Here is a 14,336-nt window from a genome sequence, read left to right as displayed (position 1 = left end):
GTAGTCTTCGTATATCATTCGTCTAGGTTTTTTCTCATATACCTATCTACTAGCATTGCTTCAGAAAGCAGACTGACTTCTCAGAGTATCTTGCCTAAATGCCTTTAACAGATATTTGCGCTCCTATCATTTTAATGGAAGAACAACATTTATTTTCTCTTATGAACGTAAAACTAATATATACACCAATATTGCTTATAGCTAACTTTTCCTAACACGTAGCACAAGGCTGTATATCTTATAAGTGAGTATAAGATCCTAGAAGGTTAAAGATTGACCGCGCTACTTTACTTGACTTTTTCAATAGAAGTTTTGCTGTCATGTTCTTCTTGTGAAAATTCTTACACCATCCTTGATACTTTGCGTGTGGTGTTTGATATTCTATCCTGTCACTATGCATCATTTACAGTTCTAGACAACTCATCCTGCCACCATTAGTAGTATGCATGTTTTGTTATCAGGCTTTTTACGTGTTGACCGATGATGTTAAGGTTATTTCACGTTTGAGGATAATTTCATTACCATATATATTTTTGCTTCAAATAATAATACTGAGTTATGTCATCAAGAAGGTAATTTCCATATTTTTTTGATTCTCTGAACATGTTTCTTTTTTTGTTTTCACGGCTCATATGCTGTCCTTGGATGAGACTTGCTTTCCACTTTTTGTTTTCAAGAGCCATTGTTTCTCACACCATATTCATTTGACATGGTTTAGCACTTCGGGGATCTTCTTCATGCATGCTTTCGGTCTGGTCTCTCATAATAATTTGTCAGACCGTAAGATATCAAACACAATACTAGGAATATTCTTCATGTTTAAAGCCTGTGTGGTTGCCTAAAGCAATGCTTTATTAAATGCACCTGTTTCTTATTTTGTGTTAGTTTCATATATGTACACTGAATTTCCTATCTTCAGGTTTTGGTTTTGAGAAACCAACGTTCTCTTCATTTATATTTTGCTTTCTTTTTTCACTTTACAGAAACACAGTGTCAAATCAGCTATTTGTGTTCTATGCAATGGTGCAACTTTGATTGATGTGTGGGTCAACAATCAAAAGTATACATGCATAATTAAAGGCAAGAACTCATATTTCATAAGGACTCATTTAGGTTTGCGTCATGTAAGTAATGTATCCAATATAAATTACTTATTAATAGAGGACATGTCATGCACATCATGTTATTTTTGCATGTGCTCCTACAATTGCTGACACAATTTCGTATAAATAATTAGTCATATTTTCCTCAACGATTCTCTGTTGAGTTAATTGAGTATCAATGAAATAAGAAAATTAGATTCTCATATAAATTATTCTCATTATAGCTTCTCCATGTGCTCATACAAATGCTTACCAAAATTCATATAAATAATGTCCAAAAAATTTAAGGCCATTCATTGTCACTGTATTTTAAAAATCTATCTATTACGATCTTATAACTTTAAAATTAATGGTTATGTTCAGATGCAATATTCAAGTTGATCATAATACATGCTAAGTCAAATTTATCATAATTGTTGGTTCCACAGATGACTTAATTTAAAATATTCTTAATTCTCAATAAATTCTCAAAGCAAAATTGATGATGAAAGTGAGATAAAAAAGTTTTCATCTATAGAATGAATATGAATCTTTGAGAGCAAATGGGCGTTTCGCATGCAAAGACAATAATTCCTCATCACTCTTTCATTTGTAATGACTATCAATAAAAGTCAAAGTCAATCACTAAGTTATGTTGGCTTGTACTTGCCAAAACCTGCTTTCACTCACGGTCAATTACATGTTGCTCTTTCTAGAGTGAAGACCATGGATGGTCTTAAGATTTTGACACATGATAGTGATAAACAACCAAAGTCTAAAACTATAAACATTGTTTATAAGGAGATTTTCTAAGACCTAACAAGAGGAGGAGGCAGATTGTAGTCCATTTTGTTATTGTACATGTTAGATAATGGAATCGGAGAGGTCAAGAGGAAGGTAGCCATCGTTCGAAGAGAAGAGGAAGGTAGCCGTCGTTCGAGGAGGAGAGAGGAGACTGGGTCCACTCATCGTGAGCTTGGAAAATGGCAAAAGTGAGATTGAGGGCAAAGATGGTAAAATGGAGGAGAAAATAAGGGAGGAACCCAGTTCTCTCAGGGTCTCGCCAAAGAATCAGTTCCGTTAGATTCCATGTAACCTAGTCATGAAAACCAAATATAAAAATTCATTGGTTTTTACTTGTAGGTCTCATTTGCCATAAAAGAAAAGCTTTTGATAAAATTGAAATTAAAATTAAAATTAAAATTAAATTTGAATTTGAATTAAATTTTAAAAGTGTATTTGGTATGAATAAGAAATCATGATATAATTTTAATTAGCATATGTATTTAAAATAAAAAATAAAAACACCCTTTATTTTATAAAATTTAGCAATTAAAAAATAAAGAATTTACTTTTAAAGCTTAAAATACCCTTTATTTTATTTTTTTAATGACATATAAGTTAATTTCATGTTGAGTTTGTCAAATTCATGATTTCTATAATGGAATTGGATTCCATCAATTTTGATGAAGCCAGATTCCTTTAAAAAAGCAATTCCAGCATATCAAACAAATCAACCAAACAATTTCATGTCTGGTTTCATTTCCTTACTCATAATTTTAAATACCAAACATGGCCTTACTTTTACTTCTCTCCCAATTCTTTACTACCAAATGAGCCATTAGGCCTTTTGGACTATAGCAATGATGATAATGATTGATGAAAGCTAATGGAAAATACAAGTTCATGTTATAAAGTGAGAATTACAACCAAAACCTAGCAAAAAAAAACTTATTTACAAATAAAAACAAATAATAAACTTCATTTAAAAGAATACAAATTCATGTTATTATTTTAATAACAATTCGTTTCATATTGATCATCATTTGCAAATATGTTTTTTTTATCATATCTTTAGATATGGTTCTCCCAATAAAAGAAGTGAAAAAAATTGCACATACTAATAAAAATCAATAATAAAACTTTACAAATTTATTTTTGAATTAAAATATAAATTTTTAAAAAGATTAATATGCAATTTAAACTTGAACTATAGGTTTAGAGACGATTTGAATATTAAACTTTTAAAAGATACATTCTGAACTTTTAAGAATTAAAGTTAGAGTAATTTCGCCCCTATCATTAAGTTTCAACAAACATCTACTAGTTTTTTTAAAAAAAATTGAGGCATAATGTATAATTTTTACCAAATTTTACTCACCCTCTCTCTCCTATCCTCATTTGAAAAAATTGCATATTAGATTCTATTTTGACGAACATTTAATGATCGTGTAAATTGTCTTAACTTTAATTTTTTAAAATTCAAGATGTACCTTCTAAAAATTTAATGTTCAAATCATCTATAAACCTATAATTCAGGGTTTAAATTACATATTTATCTCTTTTAAAATACCATTAATTTAATATCACTTTAAATCTACACATTTAATTATTACATTATAATTATTTCAATTCTCTCATCATTTGAAGGATAATAATAAGAAATTATCATTAAAAAAATCTTAATTTTATTAAATTTTTTTATATTTTGGGACAACAAAATACATTTAAAGTTGTCGTATATATTTTGACATTCGTAGATTCCTTCTTTGGTTTTCCCTGATGACGAGAGAGAATCTGGGTTGGAAGAACATAAGCCGAGATTGTGCTTACTCTATTTTGAATTTTGATTACATAATATAATGAACACTTTCAACAATAAAAAACTACTAAACAGAGCCGTGAACAATGTTATTACCATCGAGGCTTGTATTTTCTCAAGGTCGGGGGTTTTTTTTTTAAATATATTTAACTAAAAGAGTTCATTCAATCCTTATAAACAAGTTAACAATTGGCTCAGGTTTTAGCCAGTAAAATTGTTTTGTTGAAATTGTTTGATTTATTTTTTTTGAAACAATATATAAAAATGATACAATTATTTAAATTTAAATTATATATTAACATAATTAAAAAAAATTGATAATGTTTTATATTATATGTTGAAACAATTATTTAAATTTAAATCATATTCTCTCCTTCCCTTGTAAAACCTTAATACTATGTTTGTAAGAAGGAATGAGAAAGTGGGATTGGGATTGATATTAGACAATTCTACATTTTCATGTTTGGTATGAAGGAATGAGAATTTTAATCCCAATACCAATCCCAGCTAAGTGGGATTACTCAATACCATTATCCCATGATATTGAAAAATCAATCTCAAGATTGATTATTTTTAAACTAAATTACCCCCATTATCTCTCCATCATCTCCTTCCCTCTGCCTACTCCTCCTTCGTCTCAATGTCGTCTCTTTGCCCTTGCCCTCCTTTTAGCGCAAGTAATGCCAGTGTCTCCTCTGCCCTTACCAGTCTTCCATCCACCAATGTCATTGTCAGATTTGTAGGGAGAAGGAGGACATTGAAGATGAGAGAAGGAGGAGAACAATCGACGACCTCATTTGTAAAATTGATTTGACCTCGAGCTACGGCCACCAAATCTTGCCACCGTCATTAATTTCACCGTCATCTACATCCTTGTCGTTCTCATTTCTTAGTTCAAACTAGAAGGAAAAAAAATAGAGGAGAGGGCGGCAATGAGGTTCTCTTGTGCAGCCATGGGTGTTCTTTTTGGGGGAGAAGAGCAACAAGAAGAGGAAGAAGACGATGAGGATAACCAATGAAAGCATTTCTTTTGCGGCCATGGACATTCTGTTTTAAGGGGAGGGAAGTGTTCTGATGATAATGACGTAAATATTCAATTTATATTTTGAGGGGTAATATACTAATTTTATATTTTTGTTTAATTATAAAATAAAATAAAAGTAAGTATTCCCTCCTAATATTACTCCATACCAAGTATAATTTTAAAACTTCATCTCCAATTCCAACCCCAATTTCAATTCTTTTAAATTGAGATCTACGTACCAAACAAGGCTTAAAGGGTTAGATTTATAAGAGTCAAGACAGCCCCTAGAGGCAGAACAAGGATAAGAAAGAAGGGGGCCAAATGTCAATAAAAAATAATTAAATACATACATAAGTATGTATAATTTTTTTATATTTAGAATAAAGACTATATTAAAATAATTTTATAATACGGAAAAACTCATATGATATGAATCATTTAAAATTATATGATTTTTTAAAAAATATAAAATATAAAGTTAAGTCATATTATTTTTTATACATATAATAAAAAATTTAAATAACTACATGCTTGATGTACTTAAGCTATTATTAACGAATATTATATGCAAGTTAAATAATAAAAATAAATTTATTTTGATAATTACTCAATGTTTATAATAATAATTTATTCATGAAATGTATTTTTTCCAAACAGTCTAATAAAAAAAACTAACATATATAAAATTAAGGGTTAATGAACATCCTATATCCTAAACTATTGTGTGAATAACATCTTAGATTCTAAATTTCTAAAATATGTAAAAATTTCTCTTAATTTCTAAATCCTGAGTGCTTGAAATTTTGTCATTAAGTTAGAGAAAACAACTATTATTTTTAAGGGTCAACATGAAAGCTATATTAACATGTGATTGGGGTCTCACAACTACAAAAATAATGACAACAGTGACACTTCATGCACTCTAAATTTAGAAATTAAATGAAATTTTTGTATATTTTAAAAGTTTAAGATATAAGATACTTATTAATCTTAAAATTAATATTACGCTTGAGAGAGGGTAATTTTTTATTTTTTTTTTATGGGATGGAAGGCCAACTAACCCAACACAAAGCACACCCTATACAATACACACACACACACACACACGAAAGTGGCAGTGAATTTTATTTTATTTTTTTCCGGTGCTTGTGCTTATTTTAATCTGCTGGTGTCATAATAAAAAAAATGAAATTAAAATCAAAAGTGCAACATAAGCTAAAGTATGTGAATCAATTACATAAAATTAAGACATGAATGTTAATGATTGGCATCACCGATAATTTTTTTTTTCCTTATTTCTATTCTATAACTTCCCTTTTTATATTCAAACATATGCTATGAACATCTTTTTCTATTTTTTTTCTACACAGATAAAAGCACGCGTGTGCAAACATATTGGTTTCACAAAACTTTTTTTTTTGTTCTGCTTTGTTTTTTTTTTTAAAAAAAAAGAGACTAGGCAATAGACATCCTTCTGGAAAGCTTTATTATCAAGTCTTTCGCAGCCGTGGAAACTGGAGTGGGACCTACCTACCGAAGTATAAATATTTTAAAAACTAAATACGATTGATTAGCATAATGATGATATTATTGGAGCTTTTACTTTCGTTACAATTTGTAAAGTTAAAATTCAGATGTAAGAGATTTCACAAGGCAATGGGAGAATTGTGCTCCAATTAAAAGTTGGGTGAGGAACACGAAGAGAATTCATCTATAGAAAGAACCAAAACTAGTAATTAATATAAATCTATACAGATTGTACAATGATAGAATACAAATAGGAATGAATCTCTACAATCTTTAGAACCAGAATTGTTGATGCCCCACACGGCAATTTCATAATTGGAATTGAATATATGTATATAATGTTACAAACAAGTATTTTGAAACACATCAATAATCTTGCTATGATTGATATCTTGTCCAAGACAAGGAAGATGCAAACTCTATGGTTAAACTAAATTACACGTATAATTAAGATTGGGAATCACGAAGATGCAATCTTAGGCTCCGACTCTGCCAACCATTTCCAGACAGTGAGCAAACCAGTTCCGTCTCCAGTGAAGAAGAGTCCACCAGGGCCTTCTTCTATCACTCGAATCTCTTTTTTTGAAAATAATCTTCCTCTCGCACTGAATCTGATCAAATAACACAGAAACACAATATGAGCGTCTGATATATATGTTAACATGCAAACGACCACCACAAGTCTTATCACATTCAGGAGGATCGACTGCATAGACTGCACGATATTATCGTGCTCTATGATCAATCAACCAAAATATACAATATTAAACCAACATAAAAAAAAAAAAATGGAAACATGGATCAAGTCAACTCACGATGGCATTTCATACAGCCCGACTGAGTTGTTGTTGCACGAGCAAAACAAAATGGGTTTCGCCTTTGCATCAATCATGCCGTTAATTCTAACCACGCCCTGCAACAGCAACAAAAACCTTACATTAGAGGGATTTCAGAGAAAGAAGAATTAGCAGTGGTTCAATACCAATTGTTATTACTTGAGATGTAAATGAAGTTTTAAAAGCAATTCCAGATCGGCAATAATTTATATACTATTTATCAACATAAACTCACATGTTCTTCGTGGTGAGTATACACTACTTCCAAAGTTTCTTCTTGAGTGGCGGTCCAAAGCTTAACTGTGCAGTCCAATGAACTTGAGAACAAATATCGGTCCCAACAGATAAGAGATGTCACCACATCAGTGTGCCCTTTCAACGTCATCGTGCATTGTAATGTCTTGAGGTCCCAAACCTGAAAAAACATGAAATCAATTAAGAAACGAATTCAACAACATAAATGTGTGTATGTGTGTGTGTAATTTCAATATATATATATATATATATAATCCCAGTTTTATTTCAAATGAGCTCAGTTTTCAAACTACAATAATATTAGACTATAAAACAATATTTTTTAAGAACATTTAAGATACGAAAATATAAAGAGAGAACTACAGCTTATCAAATGCTGTAAAAGACTACATAATCTGTCCAAACTAGTTCTATAGTAAGAAAGTATTACATATCCTTAACAAAACAAGACAGGGGGTTGGCGCCTAAAATATGGATAATCTTTTCATTTACAGTCATATATACCTTTATGCTATGATCCATGGAACCTGAGTAGAGCTTGTCCCCTGGTCCGCCAGTTAAGCAAACAACAGCTCTGCTATGGCCATTTAACGTTGCCAGTGGTTTGAATGGGACATTTGCATCAGAGATGGCACTCCATGCATAAATAACACCATCCTATATATGACATAAGGGCAAAGTGAGATCATAATAGAATCAGGTTTACATATAACATAGAAAAGAACTTGGTAAAACATTTAATAAACAATTAATTACCATTGCTCCAGCAAAAAGTATATCGTTGCAAACAGCCATGGAAAGTACATGGCCCTTAGGTCCATCAAGAGTGAGCTCAGCAGCCGTCTGAATGTTCCAAGCCTTCATAATAATTAATCACAACAAGACAATCAGTGTAAGTAAAGTTAAGCATGACGCATGAAACCTAAGAGACACAACAAATGAAGAAGTTTTGGAGCTCACTTTAACAGTATTGCTCACACCAGCAAAAACCCACGAACCCGCACTGATCAAACACCTTGCTTCAGCACCCAGATTTATAAGTTTAACACATTGACCCGTATGGCAGTCCCATACGCGAACTGTCCCATCAGTGCTACTGGAAAATAGTTTGTCCGATCCAACCGGAAGTTTAATTCCGGTGACAGTCTGGAGTGATGATTAATTTAAAGTTTAGATAAAATGATAAAAACAAATGTTAAGAATTGAATAATGGAAGAAAAATGAATACATTAATATAATGATTATGATTGGACATTACAACAAGAGTACTCCCTTGAAGGATTTACAACAACAAATCATCTGATGTACAAACCCCAACCAATGGGGACTAACTATGAGGGATTACAATTAATCTTCCGACCAAAATGCCTAGCCTTAATCACTAACCATGATTAACCAATTTATGAAGTCAATACCTTCTTGTGTTGATGGAGCTTAGTGAGCGGAGAAACGGCATGGCCCCGAAACCAGGAATGCAAGTTCCAACAACGATCACCATGTGCGCAATTTCCATTGATCCAGTACTTGCAAACTGTTGCCGATGAATGGGGTTTGGGGTTAGAGGATCTTGCGCCATTATCAGCTTTGCCAGTACGTGCAGTTGAAGTTTGATTGTGATTCTGCAGAAACCTTGAGGGATTTCTGATATCCCTATAACAAGGAACCGGATGACCTCTCCTTGCGACCCTTGCATTCATTCTCGCTATCTTACGATCTCTCTCTCTCGCTCTCTCACGAAGTCACGATCACTCTCTCTTGTCACTCGCTCTAGACTTTTTCACGCAGTTCCTCCTCGCATCCCTCGTTCTCTCTTTATAGCCAAGTCATTTAGAATTTTAAATCTTAACAAGATATTTCAAATATATCCAAAATCCTGAAACTTCGGTTTTATGTTCAATATTTTTAAATTTTATTGATTATTATCGATGATAACTTTCAACCAATTAGATATGTTTGATCTCCCGAAGAGATTTGATGGAATTTATCAAACATAAATAAAATCCTATATGACTTAAATCCTATATTTCTTTGGATTTTTATTATAATTTTCAACAATGTTTTTATTTGTCTTTATTTTAAATTGAAAATGAAATACTAATAATATTAAATTCACTGCAATGACCAGATGAAGACTGAAAAACCACAAAAATTAAATAAAAATCTTTTCACCTTGCATGCTTCAACTTTATTGTTATTTTCAGTACATCTGTATGTCCAGATAAAAACAGATCCTCTAATTAAAAAAAAAAAAAAGATCTTCTTGAAGTTAAATGATCGCAAATCCATCCTCTTTTTCTTTTTCTTTTTCTTTTTTTTTTGCCAAAGATCTCAAATCTATCCTTAGAGAAGGAAAATTTAATCTTAAATTTAATATAAATTTTAAGTTATTAAATGATCTGCCAACATATCTCACATAATCAAAGTTCAAAATAAAACATCAAATAAATTTTTTTTGATATCATAATATATATATTCACTATCTTTTTTTTCAAGGTATTTATGTTTTTGAATATAATTTTATAACGACTACCAATCAATTGTATTTAAACGTCTTATGATAAATGAATTATCAATTTAAATCAAAGTACAATTACCAGATTGTAAAATTATTAAAAATAGGCATTAAAGTAAATTAAAATTGGTATCCGTAATTCTGAACTTTTAAGATGTTTTTGTTAAGATTTTCTTGAATAAATTTAAATTTTATATCATTGAATAGTTATCCATGTATCCAAACCTTAAGTCCTTAAATAGTAAAATAAATCTTCAATTTCAAGTTCAAAATAAAATATAGTAGAAAATATTTAACTACTTTTTATCTAATGGATATTTAACATTTTAAAATATAAAATTACGTTGTTTAATAAATAATTAAATTCAAACTGAAATATAGATACTATATTAGAAACTAAATAGATTGATATTTTTGAATTGTGAATAAAATGATTTAATTTTTAACGACAAACATGCTAAGTTTTGCTGTCATGATATTTTAAATAAATTCATTTTTTTATCATTTGTTTTTTTTTGTCCGAATTCTATCATTAATAGTCAACAAATGATCTTTTGGCTTTTGCGTGATTTAATCCAACTACCACGTTTTACCTTACAAAGCCTAGGTCTTCAGATTTAACCCATCTATCACAGTTATTAACTTCCCAACAACCCAAATAATAATCATTAAGCCTCAAAACACCCATATGATTACAATCTAGGGGTTGGGATTACTTAAAATTCAAAACTCTAATCTCAAACATCATTTGAAACCATTAAAAGAGAAAAGATAGAAGCTAGAATGAGATTGAGTAGCTTACCTTGAGTGGTTTGAGTCCTAAAAACATGCCCTGAGCTTTAGTGTAACATCCCAAAATTTTAAGAGTCAGATTTAAAAAAATATAATAATAAAAAAATAATAAAATATCTATAATTAAATTAAAATTTAGAATAATTTGATAGAAGTCCAAAGTTTGAATTTTTCTCAGCAAAAGTTTAGTTTTATTTTATCTTTAACTATGAAAAAATTACTAAAGTTAACCTAGGCTTTTGTGTTATAATAAAAAATGCTGGGCCATTTCTTATAATTTTTTCTAAAGTGTTTAGATCAGCAATTTTAAGACCAAAATGAACGCAGAAACATAAATGAAAAGGAAAGAAACAAATGTGCAAGAGAGAGAGGAAGAAGAGAGGAGAAAGAGAGGGAGTTTAGACTTGGATCTAAGAGGCTTTGCGATCATTGTGAGCTCGACTACATAATATATAAACTCCTTACTTCAATTCTCTTCATTCTCTCTTGATTTTCTTCAATTTTTGGAAGAGAAAATTTCTGAATTTTGATCCCAAAGGCTTGATTCTTGTAAGTTTTGGTTTCTTTAGATCCTAGGAAGGATGTTTTTGAGTTTCTATACAGTGATATAATGTTTTGAGTTGATAATTGGATGAAAAGAGGTGGTTTGGGCACAAATTAAACCCCGAGAGATTAGGTTTTGCTCCTCAATGATTTAAGTCTATTGATTTAGTTATAACTTGCTATTTGAGCTTAATAAAATTTAAATTAAGGTTTGGTTTTCATTATAAGGGTTAATGGTGAAAGTTGGTGACATTAAGTGAAGGTTTTTAATTGATTAAAAATTATATGAATTGAAAATTAATATAGTGATAGCTAATAAATAGTTTTGGTGGCTAAGTGATACTATGTAAATGGTTGATTTAATATATGGACCATTAGGATGGATTATAACTCATTAACCCAAGTTGTGTGGTATGAGTTATAGTTTTCATTAATACTATTTGTCATAATAAGTGATGTGGATCACTTATATGTTGTAGAAAATTGTTGGTGAAATTTATTGAGAAGTTAAGGAACAAGCCAAGTTCTATTTTATACAAGAGGAACTCTTTTGATACCAAAGGGTTAAGGTAACAGAAAAAATTTATATTTTTTATTGCTTTGTTTAGCTATTGTTGAGTAGATAATATTATCTAGCATGCATCACATGTTTTAAAACAATTGAATGCAAATAAAATGTATTTTAGAAGGGTTTATGGGGTATTGCTTTAACAATAATACATCTATGTTTACTATCTATTTAATAATGATGTTACTTATGAAAATAAGATTATTAGCATGCGTTGTGATAAAAAAATAAGGAATTGCACTTAGGGAAGTGCAACTAAGTTTGGTACCTTAGATAGTCTAAGGAACCGCTTAAAGGATGAATTATGAGTGTTATATTACCTTGAGTGTTGAAGTGGTTAATACTTGGGAAAGGTAGAAAAAGGGTATGAGACATGATCTCGCTGGGAGTTCACCAATGGAGAGATGTGGTCTTGTGATATTTATAGCTCACTGTCAGTACTCAGTGTTGCCTTTCATAGTGTGGTCTCAATGCACAAAAGTGGTTAGTGGATTGAGTGTTCAACACCTCTCAATGGGAGAGAGAATCCGGTATATAAAGTATGAGGTTGAATGTCTAGGCCAAGGTAACCCTCACATGGAGAGTAAGTCGGGCTGGCTCTAGGAGGGAGTTAGCTCTGATTGCTCAGGATTCATGTCGAAGGGGTATAGGCGGTTCAGTGGATTAGATCATGCCTCGGTTTATATGCTGTGCTTGTGGAGGTACAATAGGTATAAGGTTTATCTATAAGCTAAAGAGTGCCAAGGGGCATTCTATTGGCCAGGAAAGGCTATATTGGCCTATCTCATGTATTCAAGTATTTTAATTGGTTAATTACATGTTATTTTGAATCTATTATTTATTTACTTGACTATGGCTTTTCATGTAATAAGGAATATTGATTTCTCTGTTATTGAAACTGTGGTTGTCTTATCCCTTTCTTTTCAATATTTCTAGGTCCAAGCGAGGGAACCAGTGGAGGATGGGGAAAGGAACAGAGCTAGGGGTTGTTTATGAATTGTAAAGAATTGCAACTCCTTTCTTTTGAGCAAATCTATTATAATATATTTAGGATTAGGGTGCCAGTAGGATGTGATTATATATGTGTATGTGAGTATTTGTGGATTGTATAGCTTGTGTATGAATTTTTATTTGTTTGTAAACTTGTGGCTAGGAAACTTGGCTATAGTGGTGGTTTTTGATGGATTTATTTAATAGACCAAGTTTCTACTATAAGAAAATATTTATTTTGGTATATATGTGATTCCATAAGCAAATGCAAACTGTTTATATTGCAAATGGTGTGCTATAGGCAAATATACTTCTTAGATAGAGAGAGTGGGTGCATGGGCCCTATAAAGATCTCTGAGCTAAGTGAAAATATTTAGCATGTGTATTCATATGTGTATATAATATTTAGAATAGTTTTTGGCCACTCTTGTATGATTTGTGCATTTTGGGGGTTTATGGTCCATTTTGAGAAATGGCATTCGGGTGGTCAAATTTTGGTATAAAGAGTTTTTGTATCATTTAAATGTTCTATCAAGTGTTTTTAATCCTATTTGACGTGTCCAAAGTGTTCCCACAGATTTGTGACCATTAGGATGAGATTTGGACAATTTTGAAAATGGTTTTTATCAAAAAAACTACACTTTTGCATTTGAGTGTTCAAATCTTAATCTGACCATTGGATTTCTCTAAAATTTAGGTCACAAGTAAAACCTTTTATAAGCTTCATGTAGGCTTTGGAATCATGTCAATCGGACACCGGATGGAGAAACGAAACACTCCAGAATTTGGTCCGGAGGAGCTGTCATGACAGCAACAGTGATGATGTTGCAACATGCACAAAATTCAATCCATCCGTTGGATCTTTTCAAAATTTGATAGGCTAATAGTACTCTTTAAAAGTAACATGTGGGCTTTAGAATTACTTTGATCGGAGGTCAGATAATAAAATGGTGCACTCCTGAAGTTAGTCCAGAGGTGCTATCATGACAGCAAAAATAACCAAATTTGTAACATGTCTAATTTTTAATCCGACTGTTGAATCTTTTTGAAATTTGGTACACTTATAGTACCCTTTGAATGTGATGTATGATTTTTTAAAATTACTTTGATTGGAGACCAAATAATAGAACACTGCCTCCTAGAAGTTGGCTCGGGAGGGCTACTACGACAGCATTCTGTCATGACAGCATCTTTTTACCCCGCTTTTGCCTAGCTTACTTCCATATGCTATAAGTAAAAACCTATAAGTTATTTTTTAAAAAAATTAGTTTTAATGTTTATTTTGCAATCGTGTATCTGCTTAGTAATTTAAATGGTTTGTTTCCTAAGTTGGTTTTAGAATTAACTCCTTAACCACACTTAGTTTATTTGAATTGTGTGATTTTTTAGATAACACTCGGGGTAAGTGTTACATTTAGACTTCAAAACCCTAGCAAAGCTACCCAGAAATTGCTTAAGAATACTCAAAATCTCCCACTTCGTGTTTGTTTGTCGAGCAATACACTTATCAAAAGTGTACATCATTCGCTATGGCGAACGTGCTAATCACCACGGCAAGAAGTGCAAAACGCAGCACTTCATTTTTAGCTTACTAATTAGGCCAAG

General features: G+C 31.2%; 1 protein-coding gene across 1 annotated transcript; it reads right to left on the bottom strand.

Annotated features, from left to right (window-relative positions):
- Positions 1-6,537: 6,537 nt before the first annotated feature.
- On the bottom strand, positions 6,538-9,023 carry LOC129286563 (zinc finger CCCH domain-containing protein 48-like). The gene is made up of 7 exons (XM_054922506.1): positions 8,742-9,023; positions 8,287-8,472; positions 8,083-8,184; positions 7,831-7,983; positions 7,307-7,486; positions 7,051-7,148; positions 6,538-6,846 (listed from the first exon to the last, which is right to left on the bottom strand). Exons 1-7 carry the CDS (start codon positions 9,021-9,023, stop codon positions 6,696-6,698), a joined length of 1,152 nt encoding a protein of 383 aa, XP_054778481.1. The 3' UTR covers positions 6,538-6,695.
- Between the last annotated feature and the right edge of the window lie 5,313 nt (positions 9,024-14,336).

This window comes from Prosopis cineraria, unplaced genomic scaffold (assembly GCF_029017545.1).
Source record: "Prosopis cineraria cultivar Desert tree isolate PC_DT_omini unplaced genomic scaffold, ASM2901754v1 PC11, whole genome shotgun sequence".
NCBI lineage: Eukaryota > Viridiplantae > Streptophyta > Magnoliopsida > Fabales > Fabaceae > Prosopis > Prosopis cineraria.
The sequence above is the reverse complement of the archived record's forward strand: the minus strand, read 5'-3'. Positions and strand labels throughout refer to the sequence as shown.

What these genes read in the sequence shown, in the direction of transcription:
- LOC129286563 (XM_054922506.1), bottom strand. Translation starts at nt 9,023, where the DNA reads ATGAATGCAAGGGTCGCAAGGAGAGGTCATCCGGTTCCTTGTTATAGG. An exon ending in TACTTTTTGCTGGAGCAATG is followed by an intron (nt 7,984 to 8,082) that starts GTAATTAATTGT and finishes TGTCATATATAG; the next exon opens with GATGGTGTTATTTATGCATG. An exon ending in ATACTCACCACGAAGAACAT is followed by an intron (nt 7,149 to 7,306) that starts GTGAGTTTATGT and finishes TTGCTGTTGCAG; the next exon opens with GGCGTGGTTAGAATTAACGG.